Genomic DNA, 21,158 nt, shown 5'->3' with positions numbered 1-21,158 from the left:
GCTCTTAAGTGTACTCAGAACACTGCCACTAATATTAATGCAATAACTGCTAATACTTTACAAAACGCACGTTCCACTAATTTATCTATGTCGTCACTGAGCAATGTAGCTAGAATTCATAATAATATGTGTTTGTCTAAAAGTAAAAGTAATTTTGAAATTAATTTAAATACAAAAACAGCATCAAATGTACTAAACAAACCAATTTATTCCAACAATGAAACTATCAAGAAACAAGAAAATAAACTATCATCCACACTTTCCACATTACCTACATCCACAAATACTAGTAAACATAAGACTCACAACAAAAACAAAAATTCTAGCAACAATAACACACTTAAGCGTAAGCTAGAAATCACCGACGTACGCTTGCGTTCCACAACGAATCCTCATGCACTCACTGAAGGCACTGACTTCGTACTAAGTCAGGAGAATAGGTGTGTCTATCTGCTAGATAGAAAGCAGCAACATCAACAATAATAAACATTCAAATCACTTTTTATTTAAATTTTTTCATTCATAATTTATTTGAAATGCCTGAAGAAGTGTTGCTTTGCAAAAATCGATATGTAGTTCCCATAGGACACTTAGTAGTCCTAGAGATGCGTCCAAAAATGTTGTTTTAGTTGTTTCTGTTGTTATGCTTAGATTGAAATTTAGAGTTCATTTTTATTTTTCAAATTCAAATTTGATTTTTGTTTCTTCATTTAAATTAAATTTAATTACTTTCACTTTACCAAATTTTAAAATGAATGTATAGCAATTATATTTAGTTTTTAGCTCTAAGATTAATTGTAACTTGTATATTATAACATAATATTCTGTCTTTAAGTTAGAAATGAATATTTTTTGCATGAATTTATAACGGAAAATTTTAATTTTTTTTTAATGTAATCTTAAGTACATAAGTTCTTTAAAACTGTAATAAACTAGAATTAAGATTGTGTTACGCTATCGGTTTTGGTTTATTGTTTCTTAAGTTTAAGGCTTTAACGAATACTTCGTAGCAATGCATGTTAATTTTTAGAAACCCATGGTGTGATTTGGTGTCTTATTTTTTGATTGTGGAGTTTGTGTTCATTATTGGTATGTTAATAGTTAATTTCATTTAAAATAATATTTTAATATACAATTCTTAAAAACTATTCACTATTTTTAACAAAACAAAGATTATGACAAAATCAAATACCGCGTTTATAATTATGTTTATATTTGCTAATTATATTTTCTTTATAGTCTTAAAAGTGCTAGTAGCAACAAACAACCACCTCAGCGTAATCAGCACACTAGTGGTTCTCCGCCGCAGAGCAACACTGGCTTGCCAAAATCAACACCTAGCAGTACAGACGATATGAACTCGGCTTTACTTAAATCGCCTAGTGATTCCAATGATATAACTTTGAACAATGGAATGTTCGGCAAGTTTAAAGGCTTCACATTACGACCACTTAATGATACATCAACACCCGTGAATAATTTGAATGGATCAAATGTAGCTTATGTACAGCCTACAATACAAGATAACTCGACTGGGGTACCACAGCGTGCAGCACCTCCACCACCTGTCGTAAAAACGCACGATACACATAAACTGAATGGTACTTTAGGTCGTAAAGCACCACCACCGCCAAATGCTCCAAGTGCACCCGCTCTACCACCACCAAATCCCGGTTCAAATGCTCGTCCAATCATTTCAATGCCCGTTTTGGAAACAACAACGCTAGGATTACCAATTAAATCGATGCAAAATGGAGAAATATCGCCAATTAGAACAGCACCTACGCCGCCTACTACAAACACATTGAAAACTGCACCGCCGCCACCTGTTCCTTTACATGCAGATCCTAAATTAAACATAAAACGTGATGGCACGATACGTCGCATAGCTTCATTTCTTAAAAAAGAGGAAAAGCAACCATTAAAAGAAAAAACTTACATAGATCGTGAAAAGTTACGTAATTTAGAAATTTCAGCACCAATACCAGTAGCTCCGCATGGAGAGTCATCAAATTCTGATTCGGAGACCACACCAAAAGAAGAAGAAACAAAAAATCTTGTCAAGCGGACTCAATCTATGCGTTCTCCAACAAAGAAGACAAATGTTCAAACATTTGGTTCCATGCGTCATCCACCAGGTACAGCGCGCCCTAAGAGTGTGGTTTCAGCTGCAACAGCACGTCCAAAAAGTCCGCCTCCGAGGCCGCCACCACTTAAAAAAACACTGTCAACAACTTCATCAGGTTATCAAATCCCATTAGGTGTTAACAAGTTAAAAACTGAAAATACATATGACGATTGTGAATTTGTCGAATTACCTCTAAGTAGTGTTAGCGAAACCGGAAATTCACGCAACTCTACAGACAATATATATTCTGTTATCGATGAGATACCACCTGCAGCTCAAACATTAAAGCGCAGTGATTTGGTAAGTGTAAGCAGTGCTACAAGTGATATGGGACTATTGGGTGAAATAGTCAACGAAATCGAAAAACGCAATGGTGGTGATTCTATTTATTCAGCATCAACGCTTAAACCTAAAAATGAAATAAAAGATGAGCAGGAACACTGTAGAGCAGAAAACAGAAAATCTGGTTATACGAACATTTCACAAAATAGCACTACTGGTAATAAGAGTGAAGCTATAGAAGCCACAAAAACAAATGCAACACAGAATATGTCCACATATTTACGTCCTGCACCAATAAATACACCAGTAGCTCGCGTGGCACCAACACGCTCAGATCTTTCTCCAACAACAGCATTCTCCAGTTTTAAACCACCTGCAGCCTCTTCAATTTCAACAGCCTCTTCAAATCACATACCGGTTAACAATCCTCATCGCGTTCCATCCACAGCGGTAAGCAGAAACAAATCCTTTGGAAGAAGCACTACTGTACCTAACACAAATACACAAAAAACACTGCCTGGCAGTGGTGCCAGCGGTACGACACCACAGCCATCCGCTACCATACAAAAACCCAAACTTCTTTCAGCGAAACCGTCGTTCACAAATCAAAAGAAAACACCAGCAGCTGGAAGCAGTAATTCTACGAACACAGCTGGGAATAAACTATCGGCAACTACACCTCGAACAGGACCAACAGTTAAGTCGGGGAATATTGCGTCACTTACACAACGGTTCGAAAAAGGAGGCGGTAGTGGGACAGCCACTGCGCGAAAATAGTCTTAAGTTTTTAATTGTTTAAGTATTATTTTTAATTTATTATGCACTGATTTCACGAAAACTTTAGTTGTTAGGTTGTAAATGTGTAATTTTATTTAATTCTTTAATTTTAACTTAAGCGATTTTGAATTTTATTTGTAATTTTGAACCAAACAAAAACGACAAAAACGACAAAAACTTTATATATATAATAAACCGAAAGTGATATTCATTCCTTTTGTATTGGCGTCGAACGAATAATTTTGCAACATTTTGGAGTGCCTAAGCTCAAACCAGCAGTGATCAACGACGCAGTTTCCTATGACATGTTACTGGCCACTCCAAATATTTATCGTAAAAAAAACATGTGTTTAATTTAAGTTTAGTTATACGTTAAGAAAATCTGAATTGTATCTCAAAATGCAAAATTACTTTGTTTAAAAACTTTATTTAGCTTGGGTCAATTGATTTAATTGTTAATTTATTTAAATATAAAATTGGCAATTAATTATTTTTTAATTATTACAGTCAGTTAAGGCCTATATATTTGATGTGGAAAATAACAAATTGTATTTCAGTTAATTTTGTAAATATAAACCAAAGACAAATGCGGAGAAAATTAGATAACTAAAATAATATAAAATAGATATATAAATATATTTCAATTAAACTTAAATAATATTGTCTGATAGTAAATGTACAGTAAACCCTATTCAATAAAAATATATAAAAACAAATTAAAATGTGTAATATTTAAGAGTTACAAAAAAAATGTATTAAATAAATTTTGATTGAAGTTAAAGTTTTTAAATTATTAGAATGCAATTAAAACAATAATTAAGTAATAGAATGTATAGAAAAGTTATTTTGATATTCCTGAGATTGTAAGCAAACTATTTATTGTAACAGAAATATTTGTTAAAATTTTGCAGCATTCTCCTCTCTCCCGAGCGACTCGTTATTAAAAAATAGAAATATATTATTATATATTTAATATATAAAATTCTTTTTAATTATGAAACTAAAAATTCTTTTAAATTGAAATTAAGCGCTTTATAATACTTAAAGTTATATATGCAAATATACACATTAGTTTTTTTATTTCAAATCAGTTTATATTTTTGAGAAAATATAAGACCAACAAAATAATATTGTATATTTTAATTATTAACAATAAACAGCAAATGATAAAATTTTACAAACTATTATATGGAAATGAATTATTTAAAAACGCATTTTTTTTATTGAAACAATATTAAACATTAAAATCAATTTCATTTTAAATTTTAATTCGAAACCACTCGATTTATCGTAAGTAATGTTATATTGGGGTACAATTTCGATTTCTTGAGCACACCCATTTGACAATGGATTTCATTTGGAAGAAGAAAACAACTTACTTCACTGCGTTATATATCAATATCAATATAGTTTAATTTTTGTAGATATGGAATTTTGAATTTGGAAAATATATGTGAGAACCATCAATCAATAGTAGACACAATTCTGAATGAATTATATATATATATATATATATATACATATATATATAAAAAATATCCATCATGACTAATAAAATGTGCAAAGTTGATCATGAGTTCTTAAATACACCTCTTAAATGAATTGAGGTGTTTTCTAACGTAAAATAAGTTTAAAACCGTAGTGCTTTTATAAAAATTAAATTATTTGGGCGTACTTGTTATAATAAGCGTAATTTATGTATAATAAATAATTTTTGTTCTACACAAATTTTTCTAAAAGACAACATTTTACAACACTGAAAAACATTGCCGTTAGATGTCACTGAAAACGCATGTAAATAAATCTCAGCTGTGTTTTGACATTTCGGTAACGTTAGCGGAATTGGAACTCCAAAGAAATATTTGTGATATTCTTTAGTTAACACTTTGAAGAAGTGTGTTTTAATAATCTGCATTTGAAAGAATGTTAAAAAACACAGTAAAATGTTTGCAGCGGTACTGTACAAAATCAAATGGCTCCTTTTATGTAACAACACCTATTTTCTATGTGAATGCCGGTAAGTTTTTTATTTCATCAGGAGTTGCATGATCAGGAGTTCTCTTTATTCTCTAAACGTTAGCGCCACATATCGGACATTTGTATTCTGCTGTTATTGCTGATGCTATATGTCGTTACCAAAATTTATTGCGACCGAACAATACATGTGTACGCCTCTGCACTGGTACTGATGAACATGGCACCAAAGTACAGCAAGCTGCTTCCGCACATAAAATACCTGTGGAACAATACTGCAATGATATATCAGCAAAATACAAGAATATATTCCAACAGGCGCACATAGCACACAATGATTTCATACGCACCACAGAAGACAGACATAAAGCAGCAGTAGCACAATTTTGGGTAAGTTGCAGACTGTTGTTATTTCCTGTTTTTAATCGAAATACACACTCCTAGCGTTGCTTACATACTAATGGTCATATATATTCAGCAAAATACAGCGGTTGGTATTGTGTGTCTGATGAAACTTTCCTAACTGACTCACAGCTGCGTTTGGATGAATCAACTGGTATTCGCTACTCTTTAGAATCCGGTCACCCTGTGGAGTGGTCAGATGAAACAAATTACATGTTTCGTTTATCAGCACTACAATCTGATGTAGTATATTGGGTAAAACAAGGTGGTCGAGTGCGTCCGAAAAAATTTGAGAAAATTTTATTAAATATTTTGAATGAACCACTGCCAGATGTTTCAATATCACGTCCGTCCAATCGTGTGCATTGGGCTATATCCGTGCCTAGTGACGAAACGCAAACTGTTTATGTGTGGCTAGATGCATTGATTAACTATTTAACTTCCACCGGCTTTCCTGATGCTAAGGTGCAGTACAGATTCTGTTACCATCTGTAATATTCTGTAAATAATCTTATGTCTACAGTATCGTAATCATTGGCCAGCAAAAGTGCATGTGATTGGAAAGGATATTTTAAAATTTCATGGCGTTTATTGGCCTGCATTTTTAATTGCTGCAGGTAAATATAAACAAAATATATTTTTCGAATTTTATAACAAATTTAAGTAGGAATGAATAAGTGCTTTTGGCAGTCAGAAAACCGAAAACGAAGTTTTGTTTAGTTTTGTTTACATTCAAATCAATAAAACTAATTAACATTCTTCAAAGTCTTAAGCAAATTCAATTTTGTGAAGTCATCTGATATAGTGCATAATAACGGTACCCTTGTTTTTGTAAAATACTCTTGTCTATATGAATCTATTATTAACTGCTTCAAACGTACTAAATCAATATCATTGTTTAATCAATATATTTATTAAGAAGGGTATTATATGTAAGTTACAATGTTCTGCGATGCAAAATTGTTGAGTTTTGATTTTTTCATATGGAATTTTTGTTTTTTTGTAGGCTTTGAACCTCCTCAACAACTGTTTGTGCATTCTCATTGGACTGTCGATGGTCAAAAAATGTCAAAAAGCAAACATAATGTAGTTGACCCCGAAGAAGTGGCAAGAATCTACACAATGGAGGGTCTAAGATATTTTCTGCTACGGGAAGGTGTAGCGCATAGCGATGGCAGTAAGTTTATCTTAGTTTTTTCATAATTCTTACAAATTCTTATTTTAAGCTCTATAAATTAATTAATATGAATTAAAAGCAAATTAACATAAGTAAGACTTTTTGGATTACAAGATTGTTAGATCACTAAACTATGAAATATAGTTTGAATGGCTATAGTTTGAATATCTGTCTGAATAGGTATAGTTTGAATATCTGTCTGAATGGTAGATAGATTTAGATAGATAGATAAAATAGATAGATAGATAAAATAAGATAGATAGATAGAATAAGATAGATAGATAGAATTAGATAGATAAAATTAGATAGATAGATAGAATTAGATAGATAAATAGAATTAGATAGATAGATAGAATTAGAAAGATAGATAGAACTAGATAGATAGATAGAATTAGATAGATAGATGGATTTAGATAGATAGAATTAGATAGATAGAATTAGATAGATAGATAGAATTAGATAGATAGATAGAATTAGATAGATAAATAGAATTAGATAAATAGATACATAGAGAGATTATTTGGTTCCATAGTAATTCATTACTGCCGTAAAGTTCATAGCATTAACTATAAATACTAAAAATACTACTAAATTGTTTAATATTCTTAAAATATAGTTAAATAAGTATATTTCTGCAAAACGATGTGTTTTTTTTTTCAACAATATATTTTGTATTTGCATTTGCTTATATACAAATGTGTTCATTTTCAAGTTTTATTTTTTATTTTCTTGTTTACTAATATTGTTTAATTATTATCGTTCGCACTCGAGATTAATTTAAAATATTTTAGCAACCGCAACTTTTTGTTCTTTCTGCCCTCACACACTTACAACTGTGTTTATTGTTATTGCAGTAGTAGTTGTGGTTTTTGATAACAGAAGTGGTGCTCTATTCAAACTGAACTTGGTATTCTGGATGCTGGATATCGAGTAAGCGCTATTGAACTAACCGACAAACATGAAAACTCGTGCTGTAAACTTCCCCTGAAATAAAAACACGAAGTCTGCAATGGGTAAGTGTCGGTGTTTGTGGATGTGGATGAGGAAGGCGTGCTTTAGTCATCGTTTGTTTTTAGCTTAATTTGAATTGCAATCCTTTTAAGCCAAGCCAAGTTTCGACTTTCTTTTGCAACCACAATATTTGGTTTTCTTTTGTCTCTTAGAAAACTATTGTACTGCACTATTGCTAACAATCCTTTCATGCGTGACTCTGAATGTAAGCTAAACTCAAGGTCTGTGAGGCAGTAGTACTTTCTCTCTATCCCTTTTTTAAACGATTTTTTTGTTTGAATTTTGAAAACTTTTGCAAATTTATTTTCAAGTATTTGCATAGAATTTTAAAGTTCCATTGAATATCTTAATATTTTGCTTGCAAAGCTGTTTTATGTTTTTAGTAAATGGGCTCTGCAGTAGTTGTGATATGTTTTGCGAAAAATAACAACAGTTCGTTCTGTTAAAATGAGTCAGTGACGTTTCGAAAATTATAAATTGATGTATTTTAATAAAAAAAAAAACTGAAACGTTATCAATCTTTTTTTTTTGGGTTTACTACATAGATATTCACGTAAATTCTTCAGCCATTATAACTTTCGTCTCCCAGGGCCACTTCTGCCTTCAATTCTTCTAAATAATTTTAATTAGTCCGTGCACTGATTAATTAATCAGTGATTAATTGATGATGATTAATGATTAATTTGAGTAGTTCGTAATTTTCCGGATGCCTCAGAATATGACCAAAAAACCCCAACTTTCGTCGTTTTACTGTCTCTAATATTTCTGTCTCTTTATTGACACGCCAAAGTACCACTGATTGTGTACATGAACAATTGTTTGCATTCTTCTGTCACTTATGTATATATTACCCCAAAATGTTAACATTAGGTGCTTTTAATATCTCCATATATCATATAATATATTACTTTTACTTACTTACTTATTTGGCCATAACAGCCCGTTATCGGATTTTGGCTTAACACAGCATGTCTCTCATGCGCTTCTGTTGCGTACGCGCATCGTACATTAAGATCGGTTATTGCTCCCTCAGCTTAATCACTTTACTGGAGACAAGGCTGAAGCATCTTCATACATTCGCGACATGAATATATTACTCTACTCTTATTTAAAACTGTCCTGTGTGTTTTTGCGAACGTTATTTTGGTGTTTCAGTTTCAGTTCTGACGCGTTTCGTTAGTTATTTACGGTTAAACGAATTTTTTTATTTTCTATATGTTTATTAAGGTGTTTCATTAAATCAAATTTCTATTATATTTACCCTTAAATTCCTTATCAGTGCTTTTCTAATATGGATTTCAATTGATAAACTCTTTTGCCACAACAATCATTCATATTTCTTCCGACAATAAAAAATTCATCAACATTTCTGCCTTAATTTGCAAGTGCATAATCAACAAACAAAAATAGAAAATCCCATATATATGTATATATGTGTTATATAGAAATACAAAAAATTGGCTTCTCATAACATAATAACAATTTGTTTATCTATTATTATCTATTTATCTATTAGGTATCCTGAATAGGATACCTAAATTTTCGTTAGTTTCCAGTTTTTGATGATGAAAACGTCACTGTTTTTCGATTGTTTCAGTATTTACTAGAAACTTTGCAAATATTCACACCTTAAGCAAATATAACGAATACATCAGCAACTCAAAGAACTTTAAAACGAACAGTCAAAAACGTACAAAACCAAAGTGTATTTAACTCCGCAAACCTCTTATTTTACTAAAACTCTAAGGACCCTACACGCATGTAGAATGCTTGAACTTACAAGGATGGTCTTAACACTTATTTAAGTTCAGTTTGTCAATACTTGAGAATTTTATAATTTAGCACACTTTTTCCCCCTCTTCCCATACTTTTATTTACTGTTTCATTCGTTTAATGGCACCACAACTTAATCCTGTTCTTATGTTCTTGCGGCTGGGTCCGTTCGCAGTTGAATCAATTTAGAGACAATAACGCTTTTCTGTGCGGCTTTTAATCCTTTTACAATAATTTTTGTTTTATTTTTTGTTTTTAGAATTTTGTGGCATATTCAGTTGATATTCCTAGTAAACCTCCTTGATGGGTCCTTTTATATCTCATCGTATGCAATCGCAGCACATTGCGTTGAATTAAAGCGACTCGGTTTCAGTTTTTCTTCATTCGTGGAATTGAGTTTGCTTTTGTCTTCTGTCAAATGAATTTTGAGGTTGCATGATTTTGATTGAAGCCGCAAACAACGACATTTGTCGTACTCCACATTTTGAGAAGGACCTCGTCTGCTGCTGCGGGAGCTGTTATTGTAAATGGTATTAATTTGAATTTCAATTTGATAAGCATTTCGTCCCGGCAATAAATTAAAAATTTATTAACTGATTTTTCACTGTCTGTGAATTGATTAACATGAAAATTATTAAAATTTATAACGTTGAACATTTTACAAGAGAATATAACAATGATAATACTGGAATATTAAATTGGTTTTGTTTTTGTTTTGCGAATAAATGTTCAATTCTCATTGATTTTCGCTAGTTTGATGAACATTTAATTGGGTGAAGCAGAAGAAGGCCGAAAAAATCTTAATTAGCTAGAAAGCACCAAGTCAGTCAGAAGCATTGATGCACATATTTTTTTAAAATCAATGTTGGATATGTTCTAGAGTAACTAAGAGAATGGGGCACCCATAATCTTCAGTCTGGAATTGTCGTTTTATAGTCCATATTTTTAGTATTTTTTTAAATACTGTTATTTTGTCCTAAATATGGATAATGAAGCTGTGAAGTAGTTGTTGTTAAATGTTATTTTATTACAATATTAAATTATTAGATAACTGCAATTCTTGCTTTTTCTTCTCTTCATTCTTTAGCGTCTAAACTACAGCCTTTTGGGAATAACTTTCTGTTTTTTTATAAACCAACAACTGTTGACTTTGATAGATGTCAAAGACATCTTCATGTGATCAATCGCCTATGGTTTTCAACACAAAACCCATGTCCGGTCGACCTGATGGCTGAAATAATTTCAGATTAATTTCTCTTTTCTTGTTGTTTGCAAAAAGTGATAACATTTCAATCTTAGTCTCTGGCTGGCAAGGGCAGGAATTGATACAGGAGATTCTATCGAGTAAACACTAAGTCTCGGTAGCTGATTCTTGTTATATTTGCATGATTACAAACCTAACCTAGAGTAACTTTGAAATTACTGTCAGATAAGTTAATAATTTGTCAACATTCGTGTATTATCTCGACCGAGAGTCCTGTGAATCAGTGAAATAACTTTGATAGCTTGACTGTTTGAGAATATAGATTTCCGTATTCTCAATGAGAAAATAGAATGGCGAATATTTTGACTTAAAATATTAAGATAAATTTGCTAAGATAATAGGACTTTCATATTCCTAATTCCACGCAGTAGACTTCGACTCCTGTGTTTGTATTTTTGTTTAGTAGTAAAAGTAAACAGAATTTTTTTCTTCGGCGTTCTAGTTTCAATTTTACGGGATGGAGCTGTTTAAATAATGGTTTCAAATATAAAAACTTATATATGGACAGCAAAGCCAATACTCTTTTAATCATTGATATTTGGCAGTGTCTGTAAAAGCTGTGGTAGTCCAACAATTCTCTTGATTAATAATTTATGGATTTTAAAACAAAGTTGCAAAAAAAAAATTGTAAAAAATAATTTTGTTTATTAGAAAATAATTAAAATATTTAATATTCAATTTTATCACCTCTCGGCAGACTATTCTTCTTCCCTAAAAATATCTCATTTACAAATGGAATCCAATACTGCATAAAAACCTATTTATTTTGATTTTCACTTAAAATGTCCAACAAATCATCAAAATGAATAATTTTGTGAGTGAATTTCTAAATTCCATAAAGGACATCAAATATGCGTCATGTTTCAATTACAAAAGGCAATAATGCAAATGAGTATGAATTAATTTTATGATTGATTTTCTAAATAATTTTCAAAATATCTAAAACTGCGACAACAGTCCAAATAGCTTTAAGTATTCCGTTTGTAAACATAAATAATGATGGCAAATATGTATCTGGGAGTCCGCCTTTGCTGTTGTTGTTGTTGTTGTTGTTGGAAGTGCAGTTGAAACTGGTAAAATTTTCAAAATGTTGACTTGATAACCAAAATTAAATATTCAAACAACGCAGCAAATTCACTGTAAGCAGTGGGTGTGTGCTTGGCCAGGATGAAAACTGTGAATGGCAGCGGCGTGAATGGCAGGAATTCATTAGTTTCGACTACAGAATTATTGCGATACTCGTACATAACAAATTTTGCAATATAAATCAAATTTTATTGCATTTTAATCAAAATCGGCTTGCTCGATAATAACTTTAATGGAACTCTATCAGCAATCGGGACAAGCAGAAGTTGTGGCAGAAACGTTTGTAGTGAATGTGCCTGCAATGCAAAATGCCAAATGTGAAGTACATTGATGCACTTGTGCAATTGTGCGCTTGCACGTGCATGTGCGTGCCTGTGCCTGTGGGTTGTGCAATCGAAAAATCATTTTCCGAGACAATAAAGGATAAAACCACATTGAAATTACGCACTCTTAAAACGCATAGCAAGCAAAAAGCCAAAGCAAATATTGTTAACCAAAAATCCACCATGAGTCCTTTTAAGTTTTTAAGCATCTAAGCACTTCTTTTGTGGATTTTGTGTACAGCCTTGTCAGCCGGGAAGCACTAGCATAGCAGAGGTATTTTCGTATTTAAAACTGAGCAGGTTTAGTTTTGAATTTTTCGTAAATTTAAATTTCTGAATTTTTGCCAAATTATTCAAAACCAACAACTCTCCAAACTACCAAAAATATAAATGCAATCTGCAAATTTAGAGTATTTTTAATTTTGTTGATTTTGCCACTTCAAATGTAAATTTTTTTTACCAAATTTATTTTTACTTCACAAGTGCAGCAAAAATATAAACAACAACAACAACAACAACAGCAGCAGGAAAACTCATAAATGTCATTCAATTTTCAATGTGATTTTGTTTTCTTGCAGTTGCAGTTTTTTTTTTGTTTTTTTTTCCTTCTGCTGTGAAAATATTTAAATTCACATTTTAAAATATTTTCCGAGTTGCTGGGTTCACTTAGCACACCTTGCCTTCGCAGCGAATGTCCTTACCACAATCGTTTCCATATTAATGCAGTAAATGTAAATGGCATTAGAAACATTTCCTATGCACAATTTATTTTAATTTCTTACTTCATTTTGTATTTCACATTTTCCATTTCACATTTTCCATTTTTCTTCATTTTATTTTCTATTTCGAAATGCAATTTTTTCATTTGCTCAATGGTGGCCATTGCGCTTTTCACAGCGTCGTTTGTCATGGGACATTTAATTTTTTAACTACAGCATTGAAGAATATTTGTACCCTACAGTCAATATTGAAAGGGTCAACAGTTTTAAGGATTTTGGTGAATATATTTTAGATATGGTGCTAAGATAAACAAAAGTGCAATCAAAACAGATTCATGCTTTAAGTACTTGAAAAGCTGGATAAATGACAGCTGGAAGACTGACAAACAAATTCGGGCAGTAATCCGTAAATACGGTAAATGGCTCTATAAGTCTTAATGCCATGGTCAGTTCGGATTATATGATACATATGGATTTTAAAAAAAGATCAAAATTTTAAGATTGAAGCTAATGTTCGAATATTTTTAACATTCCTTGCCAATGTCTTTACAATACTTCTCTCTTCATATATGGTAATTTTATTGGCTAATAAAACTATTGAACTAGAAAATATTTACCAATATTCAAAATAAATTTAGATAATTTAGAATAATTCCTTTCAAGCTTATTCGGTAATACCAACTGGACGCAAACTGCTTCTAACGCAAGTTGTTACACTCTCTGAAGGTGTTGAGTTAAAGTAAAACTAACAAAAAAGCGAAGCTATAAAACAGAAACAAATGTCAGCTAATATCAATAACAGACATGAAAATATTTTCACAAAAAATATCTGTAGGAAATGTTAGATATACATATTATATTTCCTGAACTTCAGGAAAGTTCTAGCATCAAATATCAGAACTATTCATATACTTTTTGTGAAAAATTCCTATACGAGTTTTAGGTTAAATTAGGTGGGATTGGCAGCCTTATGCACAAAGCTTTTTAACGGACAAAAAATGGCCCATTGTGATATCACGGATGAAACATGCTAGACTTGAAAAACCCACTTTTAAGATAAAAGTCCCAAACATATGTATAGTGCACAAACAGGGACTCCTTCTTTTAAATAGAAGGGAAGCAACCTAACAAATATACGAATTTGACTCTGTTCCTTATATAAAAGAACGACAGTTCTGTCAGATCAACTAAGAAAGGCGTTCATATTTAGAATAGACCAGTGACGATTGCTCTAAGGTGCGGAGGTGTGCGGTGAACACCCTAACATAATTTCCAAAATGTCAAATAACATTGAAATATAAATTTATTAAGTATCTTCACATCAAGAATTATTATTATTTATTACATTTCCATATAAATATATTTTTTTAAAGTTTTAGCAAAAACAATTAAATATAATTGTCTATGAAAACTCAATCAATTTGCTTCTGTTAGCTGCTATACTTGTTAGTTGTGCTCATACATATATTTGCAGCTCAAATCACAGAACATTTCTATTTTATTTCGTCTCTCCCCTTTGTGTGCAAAGAAGTTGGCAGCACATTCATACGTTGCATATGAACAAAATAATGTGCGTGTGCTCCCATTCGTAATATCAGAGATAGAGATTTATATAGTGGGAATTGTATGAGAGTAAATTTTTGTTGTATTCGAATATCAACTGCATGCATACGAATCCAACATGATGATTTGCCAAAGTGGTTGCGTGAGCGGCTGAAGTTTGCAGCTCATCTCAGCATACATTTCTATCACATTTCGTCTCTCCCCTTTTAACAGTAGCACCCACGAATTTCTGTTCTTACTGTGCGGAGTACTTGTGCGCACATTTGTACGTTGCAAGTGGGTTTGATTTTGTTTGATCACTGGATAAACATGTATGGTTCTGAGTTAAAACTCTTTTGTTTGAAAAAAGTTGGTTTGATGTTACGAGAATTATGTAAAAAGTTTTGTTTCTTCCATATTGATATAATATTAAATTTATATATAAATTATTAATTTAATTTGTTTAATATGTTCTTTTGTTAATGAATTGTTAATATAATATTGCGACTATATTATTGCCTTATATAATATAGTTATTATTAATAAAAGATCTCATATATTTTAATATAATTGGTACATGTAAAAACAACATTAAAGAAGGGCCGCACACCCTTCCAGATAGGGCACGCGTCGTCACTGGAATAGACACATAATTCTTCTTCATCCTCAGAGCTACAAACCCGACAAAGTCAATCTTCTTAATACACAGTGTCCTGTGAGCACCTATACCAAATATTCAGCCCCACAGATATTAAGCTGAAGCAACGGGATGGTATGAATTTTATACAAATTGAAATTGGTGAGTTTTGTGATGTGACAAGCTCCTTATCTATCCAGGCTTTCCTTATCAAAGCATACCATATACTGGTATTAGTTTTTTGTAAAAAATAAATCGAACTTCCAAGATCTACTGTAAAGCATCTTGAAGTCGGCTTGAATTAATGTTAATTGTTACTTATATTTATTATGTATGTATTTTGTATATTTTTCTAAAAATTTTATTGTTCCGTGTTTATATATGTGAGTTTCTATTGGCGCGGGTGGCTGCATGAAATTGCAATTGCAAAGTTAAAAAGTTTTGCTTAATGACTAAAGTACAGAAAAATCCTTAAGCGCCAAATGCCGTAACAGTCAAGAAATCAAGTGAAAATTGTGTGTGGAAATTACAATTCCCAGCAGATGTTGTGCTTTAACGAGCTCCAATGATGCGAATGCCTCAATGATGCCGTAGAATGTGTTCTCATGAAATTAAATATTTTCTTAACAATTTTTCATGCTTATTTTATGAGTATTTTCCGCACATTATAATTTGTTGCTTGACAAAGTGTCGATATATAATATAATATAGTTTAAAAATCGATTAAAACGCATGCTACGATGCATCAGAGTATTTATCAGCGTAAAGAATATATTGGAAAATAAGTGGGATTTGTACCCACATTCACCACGCCTCAATAACCTCGTAATATCAAGTTTCTATTGGTTTTGCTCTCCTCAAATTTTTTGAATAAAAGACGATTCGGATGAGGCTGGATATCAGTATCTTATTTAGTTTTTTTGCAAATAGGGACGAACTCTTCTATTAACCACGAATCATAAAATGTTTTAAAAAGATAAGAAGAGTTTATTGAATAAAACGGGCAATATGCCAATCATCGATGCTTTCTCTTTATGTAAATAAATAAATAATTGATTTCTTTACTAAATAGTGAATGTCCTTGTGTGCCAAGTCATAAAGTAATAAAACAATATTTAGTCATTGGATTGATAATTTATGTTATATTATTCAATACTATATATAATTAAATCTAAAGCTAATATTTTTGCTATATATGCATTAATATGTAATGTGAGGTAAGTTAGGTAAGTTATTGCTTGGTATTGTGAGATTATGTGATTCTAAAGTTGTACTTATAGTTAGATAAAATATTGATTAATAAAGATATATGTTTTTAAGTACTTCATTTTGCTAATGAGAATATGAAAAACGCTATTCTATTATTAAAGATAGTACTTTATTTGACACTCGTTAGGCGTGATTTATTTTTAGCGCATATGTATATGAGGCAACGCTTGGATTTATATTTTTGTTTATGTACCATGTCCCATATAAAAAATGTACATTTTTTTCTATATGTGCGTGAGCGGTAATAACGTACACGGTTATATTTGATATCTCCTTCACAAAAATTAACAGCTCGTATAACACGGCTTTTGTGCCAGTGCCAGTCTCGAATCTTTCTCCTCCTTCAATTGTTTAACAATATATCACTTTATAGACTACAATTATTGTAAATAATTCCATATCCATTAAGTGCAATTTTTGTCTTAATTAAATTTATTGATAACTTCACTCAAATTAATTCTCCGACTTATTTTTCATTTTTTATCCTATAAACGTTACGAATCTTATTTCCGTTCAATCATTCGTGTTCCGCCACTTTTAGTATTAATTTTCAAGCCATTCTTTTTGTCATAAAAGCCTGCAAAATCGCTGAGTTGTTTGCATTGCTGCACTTCAGCCACAAATTAAGACAAAAGCTGCTACAATCACGAAAAAACCTATGAAATGCAATTCATATGCTGCTTCACATTATGCATTTATGCAGTTTTCACATTGAAATGAATGCAATCAGAAGCGTATGCATGCACTGGTCTTCTTTTCCATTAAAGAATTGCTGTATTTCCTCCTTTCTTTTCATGGATGTGTGTTTATTCGACAATATTATTACATTTTACTTTTTGCACATAATTATTTCGAGTTTTTGCTTGTGTATAAAAAAGTCAGTTCTGCTCACAAACACGTCTGCAGCTGCTACTAACTTTTCAGATTTATACATTCACCGCAGGAGTAAAATGCAGTGACCTTTCCTGGTCCTTAACCAAGAAAATTTGTTGCATGTGCTGTTCTTTGGGTTTCTTCTCAGCGTTGCCAGCTGTTCACAATCTGCAGTTGAAATCAATTCAGTGAAGTTGAAACAAACTGAGTTCATATGGAATTGTCGTACACAAAAGTGCGACAAAGCGTGTAAATTTTAATATAAAAAACCAACATTTTATATTTTTTTTCTTAAGGAACGTAAGTCCTGGGCAACTGTACGAAACATTCTTATAGTTGGAAGTTGACACAATCAGTAAAATCAGTAAAAAGCAATGGATTTCACGCAAAATTTGACTGAAAAGTAAATAAGTTTATGAGCTTTTAACTTAAAAAATGAAAATCAATAAATTAAATATAATTTCAACTCAGTCAATTATTAATTAAACTCCTTCAGTAATAATCCTTTTACTAAAAATCGAAAACACAACAGATTTTGTATAGAAAAGAGTTTAATCACAAATATATCAATTATAATTTTAAAACTTTAAATAGGAAAAAATGCAATTGCATAATCGATATAAGTACATAAAATCGATCATCTGAAGGAATTGCTTCAATTAAATCCAATTTCAACAACCAATTTCAGCACTTGTCCTTTAAACCCTTCATAATATCTTCGTTGCGCGCTTTTCACTGTACCAGCTCTCATTGCATTTCAGCAGCAATTTTTGATTTGTAGAAGAAATCAAAATATATCAATATAGCGAATAAAAGTAATGTAATATTTAAAGCATCTGTGGATTTGAAAACTTATATAAATGCAAGTAAAAAATGCTCAGACACATCCAAAGAAAGCAAACACCTCGTTACATGCACTACAGCCGTAAGTGCACTTAAGAACATTTCCAGCATTACAACGCATGTATAAAGTTTTGCATACCCCTACGCGTTGATACTTCCAGCCATATCGGGATGCATTATGTCCCGTCACACTATATTCTCCCTTCGAAAGTAAAGATCTTGGTATAGAGCCGCTTTTATATTTGCGTACTTCCATGCCAGGCACAGAAGACTTGCAGCTGCCACGCCGAATACGTACAATGCAGTAAACTTGGAAGGCGACTTGAAAGTATATCCAGTGGCACTCACAGCTGAAGTACACAAAGTGACACTTCAAAAAGGATTTTCTTATTAAAAAATTTTTTGCGTGCTTTTTTTCGAGCTCAAGTGAAGTTTTCTCCTGGAACACTGGTATAAATAATGTTCTCCAGTTCTGATATGACAGGTTGGCAAATAAAAACTTATGATGAATTTATTAAAATTAATCCCTTTTTTGTCTCGTGGTGTTTTTACTTTGTTTTTCATATATTTTCTTTTTATTTGTTATATTTTTTTATTTTTGATTTAATTCTGAAGTTGGTTTTTACTTTAGAAATAGAAAACAGAACTAAATTGTTCTGTGATGTCTAGAATTTGTACTGTAGTGTATGTAAATGTGGTAAATAATAAAATAAAATTCGATCTAAAATATGCAGAAAGCAAAACTCTAAGGAAAACAATAAAAAATAAAAGCACAACCAATTTTATAACTACTAAATAAAATAAAACATTGTAACATAGGATTTGTGTTAATACAAATAAATGTTACTCATACGCTAAGTTGCACACAATTTACTGAAATGCTAAGAAAACTGTTGTGTAAACAGTGTTTTCCGGTTTTATTTAAATAAATTTGCACATTTTATGTAGTAAAAAACGTATTAAGCTCTACAAAAAAACATTACGTATTTTTCACAGTTTTTTAGTTTAGTTGCAATGGCGCAAGTTATACACATTTTCATTTACGGAGAAAATAGTGGAGTAAAATATTTTGGTCTATAAATCCTTTAAAAACCGTTAAACAAACTTTAAAGATCTATTACGATAATAAATAATTGTTAATGATAAAAATTCTTGCATAAGTGTATATAAAATATTTTTAAACTGTTTGGGTTTTCGGGTTTATAATTTATTAGGTGGCTGAGACAAGTCTCTTGTTGTTTGAATGTTTTGTAAGTTACATGTAAGATTTTTCTATGTAATTAGTATTAAGAACAGTTGAAATGCTGAGAAAATTATTGTTAAAATTATGTATTAACTTTTAATCACGATCTATAACGCCAGTATCCTTTACTTAAAGTACAATTTTATAAGGAATATCGATAAAAGTAACGGGTTATAGTTTCTGATAGTTTAAGTTTTAAAAACTTAAGCAACTATCGGCCAGCATGCCACAGTTGCGAGCCACCGAAAACGCATATTGAATAATTTTATGTTGTTTTGCGAGAAAAAATAGTTTACAATAGTAATCCGAAAGACTTTTATTTCTGAAATAAAATGTTACTAGCGCTTTGAAAAATACATCTATCACTGTTACTTAAATATAAGATTTTACGATTACTAAAATAGCTATATGTACGATTTTGTCTGGAATTTGATTTCGTTTAAAATTTGGCTTAATGTTATATTTTTTAATCTATAAAACATTATCGTTCACATTGGATCTTTTCCGCTTTTGGTTCTTTCTGTGCTTTTGTCTTGTACGCGAATTACAGAATTACATTCAATGATTGCCTTCATAGTTTATAAATGGTAAATTTAAAAAACTTTATTAAACTTTATTATCAAAATATCTCAAAAACTTTACTTTTTATTCTTTTTTTTACTGTTTTATACCGTCCTGAACCGTTTATAACTAAGCAAATGGCAATGTATAACTGCCAACTTAATTAGTAATAACTGCAAGTAGAGTGTCTACTAAGTCAACCTTTCGTTAATTGTAATACGATTCTAAATAAGAATAATTTAATTGTTAATAAATTATGTAGGATTGCCACAACAAACGACATCTTAGAGTGGCGATCAACACACAGAATTATTAATATTATTTAGTAATTCGCAATATTCTATTTAATTATTTAAACGTTAATTTGAAATATATTGTAATTGGACTATTAGCTGTGCTATTATTACATTGATATAGTATAGTTTTAAAGATCGGTAACAGCAATAAACTTACTTCCTCTCAAACAAAACTTTAAAAGTATTATATCTATAATTGCTTAAAAAGACTAATATTGTGCTAGAGCAGATATAAACTGACTATATGGTTTTTGTAGGTGGAGTCTCTCAGTTTATAAGGCCAGTTAATATTCAACGTATCAAAAGTATTCAGTGTAAAATTGTTTATATATTTTCTGTCTCATAAGTCATTTTTCAGCACATTTTTAATGTTGTTAATGGACTATTTCATATAGTTGAACTGGCAATTATAAAGTTCATATATAGTTGCTAAAAATAAAAATAAAATGAACAGTTGTATTGTAGTTACAAAGGTCATGTTTTCAATTAGGTTAATTAGTGAATAAAACATAATTTGTCCTTAAAATAACATTATTTAGGGATCACCTTTCTATTAATTCCATTTCTTTTAGAAACTTAATTTCAAAAACTTCGACTACTTTTAAAATATAAAACTAATTTCTTTAAGATATTTTCTGTATTCGGTTTAGTCTAAAAGTTAGTCATATATGTGTGAACGTGAAGTTTTCTATGTGCGTATCTCTTTTAGCGAACTTTAAATGAACAACAAGTTTGCATCCTTAAGTGACGATGTTTTCAACTCTAAGAGAAGGTTGGTCTTAGTTCAGTTTTTTGCTTGAAGTTTCGTGCACTTTTATTTCAAATAAAACTTTGTTGTTTCATTTCAACTTTGTTCCTATTGTTCTCATTGTTTTTTCATTTAACTGCTACTGTGACTCAAGTAATTTAACAGTAGTAATTGCTACTGTTGCTCAGAAGCAATGGCTTTAGTGCTTGTCTCTGACATGGCTGCAATCT

At 31.1% G+C, this 21,158-nt stretch overlaps 2 protein-coding genes across 2 annotated transcripts; both read left to right on the top strand.

The window, feature by feature from the left end:
* The first annotated feature begins 7 nt into the window (after positions 1-7).
* LOC119680092 (flocculation protein FLO11-like) lies at positions 8-3,799 on the top strand. The gene is made up of 2 exons (XM_038092736.1): positions 8-440; positions 1,240-3,799. The coding sequence occupies exons 1-2, from the start codon at positions 88-90 to the stop codon at positions 3,185-3,187; spliced, it is 2,301 nt and encodes a 766-aa protein (XP_037948664.1). The 5' UTR covers positions 8-87; the 3' UTR covers positions 3,188-3,799.
* Positions 3,800-4,938: 1,139 nt separating this feature from the next.
* On the top strand, positions 4,939-6,766 carry LOC119676849 (methionine--tRNA ligase, mitochondrial-like). Its single transcript, XM_038088108.1, has 5 exons — positions 4,939-5,204; positions 5,268-5,551; positions 5,606-6,028; positions 6,087-6,180; positions 6,570-6,766. The coding sequence occupies exons 1-5, from the start codon at positions 5,111-5,113 to the stop codon at positions 6,764-6,766; spliced, it is 1,092 nt and encodes a 363-aa protein (XP_037944036.1). The 5' UTR covers positions 4,939-5,110.
* Positions 6,767-21,158: the final 14,392 nt, after the last annotated feature.

This window comes from Teleopsis dalmanni, chromosome 2, assembly GCF_002237135.1.
Source record: "Teleopsis dalmanni isolate 2A chromosome 2, ASM223713v2, whole genome shotgun sequence".
Lineage (NCBI taxonomy): Eukaryota > Metazoa > Arthropoda > Insecta > Diptera > Diopsidae > Teleopsis > Teleopsis dalmanni.
Note: the sequence above shows the minus strand (reverse complement) of the source record. Positions and strands in the feature narration are given on the sequence as shown.

What these genes read in the sequence shown, in the direction of transcription:
- LOC119680092 (XM_038092736.1), top strand. Translation starts at nt 88, where the DNA reads ATGTCGTCACTGAGCAATGTAGCTAGAATTCATAATAATATGTGTTTG. An exon ending in GTACTAAGTCAGGAGAATAG is followed by an intron (nt 441 to 1,239) that starts GTGTGTCTATCT and finishes TTTTCTTTATAG; the next exon opens with TCTTAAAAGTGCTAGTAGCA.
- LOC119676849 (XM_038088108.1), top strand. Translation starts at nt 5,111, where the DNA reads ATGTTAAAAAACACAGTAAAATGTTTGCAGCGGTACTGTACAAAATCA. An exon ending in CCGGCTTTCCTGATGCTAAG is followed by an intron (nt 6,029 to 6,086) that starts GTGCAGTACAGA and finishes TTATGTCTACAG; the next exon opens with TATCGTAATCATTGGCCAGC. An exon ending in TGCATTTTTAATTGCTGCAG is followed by an intron (nt 6,181 to 6,569) that starts GTAAATATAAAC and finishes GTTTTTTTGTAG; the next exon opens with GCTTTGAACCTCCTCAACAA.